This window comes from Lepidochelys kempii, chromosome 13 (assembly GCF_965140285.1).
Source record: "Lepidochelys kempii isolate rLepKem1 chromosome 13, rLepKem1.hap1, whole genome shotgun sequence".
In the NCBI taxonomy this organism is placed as follows: domain Eukaryota; kingdom Metazoa; phylum Chordata; order Testudines; family Cheloniidae; genus Lepidochelys; species Lepidochelys kempii.
The window spans coordinates 33,429,006-33,436,424 of NC_136392.1; the positions used below are offsets into that span (position 1 = coordinate 33,429,006).

At 42.4% G+C, this 7,419-nt stretch overlaps 1 protein-coding gene across 1 annotated transcript; it reads left to right on the forward strand.

Moving 5' to 3' along the window:
- The first annotated feature begins 521 nt into the window (after nt 1–521).
- Nucleotides 522–1,463, forward strand: LOC140897047 (olfactory receptor 12D1). The gene has a single exon (XM_073309317.1). The coding sequence runs from the start codon at nt 522–524 to the stop codon at nt 1,461–1,463; it is 942 nt and encodes a 313-aa protein (XP_073165418.1).
- The last annotated feature ends 5,956 nt before the right edge of the window (nt 1,464–7,419 follow it).

Genomic DNA, 7,419 nt, shown 5'->3' on the forward strand with positions numbered 1-7,419 from the left:
CCTTTCCCAAACCCAAAGAAGAGCTCTGTGTCAGCTCGAAAGCTTGTCTCTCTCCAACAGAAGTTGGTCCAATAAAAGATATTACCTTACCCACCTTGTCTCTCTAATATCCTGGGACCACCTGGCAATAGCAACACTGCACATGATAGATAGATAGATAGATAGATAGATAGATAGATAGATAGATAGATAGATAGATAGATAGATAGATAGATAGATAGATAGATAGATAGATAGATAGATAGATAGATAGATAGATAGATAGATAGATCTGCAAAGTGGATCTGACACTGAGATGCAGGGAGTTTCAGGGCTCATGTTACCCAGGGAGCAAATCTGCTCAAAGAAATGCTAGCAAAACTATTGAAATGTCCAGAGCTGCAAAGAGGGATAGGATGTCAACTTTTCATTAATTTAAAAAAGAAATGGGTATCCAAATACCTAAGGCCAGTTGAGAACCTCAGCCTCTGGTTCATATGCCTCCTTTTTTCTCTTTGTTTCCCCCTCACCCCCCCACGGCGATGGAGAACAGGACAGAGGTGAGCGAATTCATCCTCATGGGCCTGACCAAACTCCGGGGGTTGGAGCACTTTCTCTTTGCACTCTTCCTGCTTCTCTATGTGGCCAGCCTGCTGGGTAATGGGGCCATGGTAGTCATGGCACTGATGGAGCCCCGGCTTCACACCCCCATGTACTTTTTCCTAGGGAATCTATCCTGCCTGGACATCTGCTATTCCACAGTCACTGTGCCCAAGATGCTGTCTGGTTTCCTCTCGGGATGCCAAACCATCTCCTTCGCCGGCTGCCTGGCCCAGCTCCACTTCTTCCACTTCCTGGGCAGCAGCGAGGCTGTGCTGCTGGCCATCATGGCCTATGACCGCTACGTGGCCATCTGCAACCCACTGCGCTACAGGCTGGTCATGAGCCCACGGGCCTGCCTGTTCCTGGCAACAGCCAGCTGGGTCACTGGCTTCCTGCATGCACTAATGCACACAGTCATGACCTCCCGGCTGTGCTTCTGTGGTCCCAGACGTGTCCCCCACTTTTTCTGTGACATCAAGCCCCTGCTGACCTTGGCCTGCGGCAGCACCCACCTCAACCTGAGCCTTCTCAACATCATCACTGGGGGCATTGTAGTCATCCCCTTTACCCTCACCCTCCTCTCCTACCTTTACATCATCTCCTTCCTGCTCCTGAAGGTCCAGTCGTGGGAAAGCAGGAGAAAGGCCTTTTCCACATGCGCCTCCCACCTCACTGTGGTGTCTCTATTCTATGGGGCGGCCATCTTGACTTATGTGCCCCCCTCCTCTGGGGAATCCCCTAAATGGGACATGATGATTGTTCTCCTCTACAGTGTGGTCACTCCTGTCCTGAACCCCGTGATTTACACCCTGAGGAACAAAGAGGTGCAGTCTGCCCTGAGGAAAAACCTGCACAGAAAACTTTTCCCAGACAGGATATGAATAAAGGGAATGTTTTGTCTCTTTCTCTGCTCTTCATGAGGACTGTGGGAGCTGGGAATATGGTCCAGGCATCACTGGGTGGTGAGTAATATAGGGAAGGGACCGCAGGGCCGTGGGCACTGGAGTGCATAGTGAAGGGACCATTTCATCTTTGTACATGAGACACTAGGGACTGTAGTGCAGGAACCATTGTGCACCAGCAATGTGAATATTGTGCATTGGTCAATACAATCCAGGGTCCATTGTCCATTGGATGCAGGGAATAGAGCATAGGGACTAATGGGGGAAAATAGAATGTAGGGACAAAGCAATGGTCAGTCAAGGACCTGGATGACTCTCTGTTTCCTTCTGCGGCCTGAGGAACAGGTAAGATTAAATTTCTCCAGCTCTCTCTAGGACCCTTGTCCACCTCTTTCCACCCTCTCTCCACTCTCATTTGATGCCCTGCACTGAGTCCTTGAGGAAGGAAACGGAGAAGCTTTCTGTGCTCGTGCTATGCTCTTAGGGACTACTACATCTAGGGGGTATGCCAGCACAGGACTTGCAGTAAGTTTTCGCTGGTGCTGACTGGAATACAAGAATTTCATTTGGAAAAAAAATCAAAGTTTTGACATTTGCTTTCATTCTTCATTAGAACAAAATGCAGATTTTTAAATATTTTCTCACCAGAGAGAGAGAGAGAGATCCCAGAAATAATAATGGAAAAACTAATATTGGATTCAACTGATAAACAACTGAATGATGGATATAATTACTGCCCATCATGTGGCTTTATACAAAATAGATTTTGTCAAAGAAACATGATTTAATTCTTTGAAGAGATTAGAAGTTTGGTTGGTAAAGGTACTGCATAAATGTAACATATTTGGTAATGCATTTAACTTAGTATGACACAGTACTGTGATTTAAAATGAGCACTATATAATGTAAATAAAGCACACATATTTTTTTAAAAAACTGGCTTGCTGATAGATCTCAAAAATTAGTTGCTGGTGTGAATTATCATGGAATGAGGGTGTTTCAAGTGGGGTTCTGTGTTGATCAATACTAGACCCAATGCTATTCAACATTTGTACCAATGAGCTGGAATTCAATATGAAATCTCTGCTGATCCATGAACTGTGGATGAGACAAAGGGTTGGTGAAGTGGTGTGAGCCGGACCCATTGAAACAAAATGTATTTTATCACAGTCAAAGGCAAAGTTTTACATCTAGGAACAAGGAATGCAGGACAGACCTACAGAATGGGAGACTGAATCCTGCAAAGCAGTATCCTACTTACAAGCAAAATGCTGAAAAGGATCTAGGAGTCATAGTGCACAAACAACTCAGCATAAGCTCCTAGTGTCATGCTGTGGCAAAAAAGGCTAATGTCATCCTTGGATGTATAAACAGGAGAGTATTAAGTAGGAGCAGAGAGCTGATTTTACCTCTGTATTCCGCATGGGTCAGACTGATTCTGGAATATGGCATAGAGTTCTCTTGCCATAAATTTTAAAAGGATGTTGAAAAATTAGGGAGGGTGCACAAAAGTGACTGGAGGTCTAGAGAATATGCCTATAAAAGCTCGTTTGGTTTAGCTTATCAAAAAGAAGATTGAGAGGTGATTTGAGTACCATTTATAAGTACCTTCATGGGGAGAAAATAGAGGATAGTAAAAGATGAGAAAGGCAAAACAAGAACCAATGGCTGGAAGGTGAAGTCAGATAAATTCAGATTATAAATAAGGCACAGATTTTAACAGTGATGGTGATTAACCATTAGAACAAACTATCAAGGAAAATGTTGGATTCTCCATCTCTTGATGGCTTCAGATCATTCCTAGATGCGTTGGACGAAAGCACAAGTTATTCTTAATCAATTAGAAGTTATTAGGCTCATTAGCCAGGGTCAGACCCATATTGCTTATGCAATTGTCACAACTGTTACAAACTAGCTGACCAAACCTGGTTTGAAATGAGAGTTTTTCTTCTCCTAGGTGCACTGCTGGCCACAGATGATGAGCCCACCTACCCGATAGGGGCACAAGGAGGCAAAATGACTTGCCCATGGTCATGCAGAAACAGGAAGAGAACCCAGCCATTCTGAGCCACAATCTTGTTTCCTCTCCAGTCTACTGTACCACAGTGCCCCCCTCTGAAATGTATTTATTTTACATTCTTTTCTAATTTCAGTGGCTATTAATCTTGGTCCAGACCTTGAGCTGCTGCAAGCTAATGTAGCTTCAGGCTGGGATTTTCAAAGGAGCTTAAAAGAATCCAATCAAATATTTGCACCTAATTCCCTCTTTTGAAAATCCCATCCCTATAGACTTGTGAAAGATCAAACAGTCAGTTTGTACCAGAGCCACAACGTGAAAGGAGAAAACTTTGCCCAGTGTTTTATCCCCCAAGCCAGTCTTCTTTCTGGACAGATACATATGTGGTCTCATCTTTTTAAAATGCAACACGTTAGAATAAATGGCAGTTAAGTGTCTGGACATATATGAAAATCCACCTAGACACTCACCCGCATCTTTAATAATTTGGCACTTAGGAATCTAATCACTTTCAAAATCATTGAAGCTTAGGAATTGAAGCTATTTAAATACTTTAGAAATATCCTGGCACTTTAGAAATGCAAATTTAAGCGAATTACAATTATTGAGAGCTAGCCACTGAGGCATATTTTAAAACATACTTAGACACCTATATGTATCTTTAGGAATTTTAAAATTCTGGCCTGTGGGAATCTAAGTAACTTTGTAAGTCATTAGGATTTATGAAGTTAAGGGTATGCCTACACAGTGATAAAATGCTTTGCCGGGTCTCAGAGTCAGGACTCCAGCCTGAGTCCTAATGTCCAAACTGCAATTTTATACCCCTGCAGCCCATGTTACACAAACATGAGTCAGCTGACCCAGGCCAGCTGCTGGCCTTTCATTGCAGTGCGGCCATAGCCTAACTCACTTAGGTGCTTTTGAAAGATCGTGGCTCTTTCCAAATCCAGAATGAAATAGCAGTGTCTCATCCTATCTTTATTATTTTTTCACTGAAGATTGAAATGATCTTTAGGATAAAGAAGATGTTTCACCAGAAATCATCCATGTCAATTAATTATTTTGTTCCAACATTCAGGAATCCATTTAGGATCATTCACATCACTAAACAATACATAACACATATAACAAACAAAAATTATGAAGACCTGTTCAATCATACCAAATATAAAATTGTATAGGAAGCCCTGACACCAAGGTGAGAGACAAAATATTTTAACAACCAGAAACCACCCAAAGGCATCCCAGACCAGTGTGATGTAAAATGTAGCATTTTTCCTGCTTAGAGAAGAGAAGGAGATGAAACGTAGCTAAAATCTTGAATTCCACTGTGTGGAATGTGGCGCACATGAGACTTACGATTCCAGTTGGGGTAGTAGTAAGTGTCAACTCTAATCAACAAGCAATGTAGCCATCCCAAAACTTTGCATGTTTTCATGTTCCCCAAGGAAACTCCCATTAGCATGAGTTAGGGACAACAATGCTAACTGCCTTCCTAGTTGTGACGGGGGTCACAGGGGAGCCAACTGAGGTCACTCAGTTAGGATGAACTGCAAATAATGGGGTAGACAATCCTCAAAGCTGGTGAATATTCCAACACTCAAATTTACCAAGCCAGCAGAAAAAAGCTTTTAGAATACCTCACTGGTTATCCAGAAGCCAACAACACAGTTTCCTTAACGTATCCCAGCCTCAGGCCTCCACCCAGAAACTGAAGTAAAATATGATGAGGATTACTGAAAATCTTTTTCATCATATAAAAAAGTTCTACAAAACCCAAAGGATCAGAAACGTAACCTCCCAGGTTAATGTATATTCCAGATCTTACCCAAATACACACTTACAGCCAATTCTTATTAACTAAACTAAAATGTATTAAAAATAAAAGTTAGATAGAGAGCATTGGCAAAAAGATCAGTATACATACAAATATGATTATAATTCTTGAGGTCAGATTCATAGCAGAGATGGTGAGCTTTGTAGTCACAAACCATTATTTCAGAAACAGTTCATTGGTTATAGTCCAACGTTTACATTCAGGGTGATCCAGTCAGGGCTGGGATCTCAGTCCTTACGGCTTAGGCTTTCCCTGCGTCAAGCGTCAAGCAGATCTGAGATATAAAAGGATTGGGACCCAAACATCTTTATACAGTTTCAGTCCTTCTTGTGACAGCTAGGAGACCTTTGCGAACAATAGGCACTCATGGGGGTTTTGAAGTGGACCCATTTCCTAAGCATCCCTGGTAATTATCCACACAGATTAACATAAGGCTATTGCCTGTTTTCCCACCATTCACAGATGATTTGATATACATTCCAAAGACATATGAATACAGTGATATCCTATGTTTACAGTTCATATAACTGTTACAATGTCCTTTTGATCTTAGAATTAACAGAATACAGCATAAACAGGGACTGTTTGATTACATTGTTGACCTATAACAATATATATGTAAATACACAAAAACACAAACATTTTCTACCCATATGTCTTTAACAGCTGAAGTTCAGTTATTTATCCTGAAGGATGCTTTACCCTTCCAGGTCATGCATCACACAAGATATGACAGATTGATTCATTCCCATATCAGTCACTCTTCCTGAATTGCTGAGAGCTCCATATATTTATTGAAGACTTTTCCCAGGGCCTCCTTGACACCAGTCAAATAAAAGATTCAATACAAGACACCGAGAGAGGGTCTGCGGGGATGCAACCATCCCTCAGACTCAGAAGTGGGATCTGTAAGAGCTTAAACTATGGCTAGAGGATTGAAGGTTAGGTGAGACAAGAAGCATATGGGACTCTTTCTTCTTTTAACCCATTTTCTTCTTTTAACCCATTTTAATCCATTAACCCATTTAATGCTGTGTTTCCTTAGGCAAATAAATCCCACTCTGTTTTGAAGAAACTGTTCCTGTTTCAATGCAAACTCTCTGTCACATGCTCAGGGAGGAAAATCTATAGCAGGGCCAGACTAGAGTTAGACCTGCTGCAGTAACACAACTGAAACTAAAAAGGTGGTAAACTGGGGATTAGAAGAATGGTTGGACCTCAGAATCTCACCCAAGAGAAGTGAAAGCATAGGCTTGTCACTTGAAATGGGTGGGCTCAGGGTAGTGGACAATGGTTCAAGAACGGACAGCATACCCATGGACCATGAGAGCAAGTCCTCCAGAATGGCTGCCATTCTTGATTTTGAAGACGTCATGAGGTTTATAATCCACAATTTTCCTCGGCACTTTGTTCCAATGGTTAGCCACCTTCCCCATTCATAATGTGTGCCTTATTCCTCAAATGATTTTTTCTGGTTCTTGTTTTGACTTGTTCTGCTGTACTAAAGATCCCTTTAGCCCCTTGTATTTTCTTCCCATGAAGGTGCTCATCATCTGTAAGCATGTCACCTCTCAATCTTCTTTCTGATAAGTAATGCAGTTTCAGTTCCTTCACTCTCACCTCACTCTGTGCCTAAGTGTCCACTGTAAAAGTTCCTTAGGAGCCTACATTTCAGCCTCTGCACATGGGCACTGCTGACTCTAGTTGTCCTAACACCTACCACCTGCCTAAGCCCTAACACGATTCTCAAACTAGGGCAAAATATCTTGTCTTTGGGAATAATCCAGTAGGTGTGCTCAGAGCACTGCTACCTACACACAAAGTGGAGGAGGAATCATAGAATCATAGAATCATAGAATATCAGGGTTGGAAGGGACCCCAGAAGGTCATCTAGTCCAACCCCCTGCTCAAAGCAGGACCAATTCCCAGTTAAATCATCCCAGCCAGGGCTTTGTCAAGCCTGACCTTAAAAACCTCTAAGGAAGGAGATTCTACCACCTCCCTAGGTAGAGGCTGACCTGCCTTTTAATAACATTTAGGCCAGCGGTGAGGGTACTCACCGTGGCGTGGGAGATCCTGAT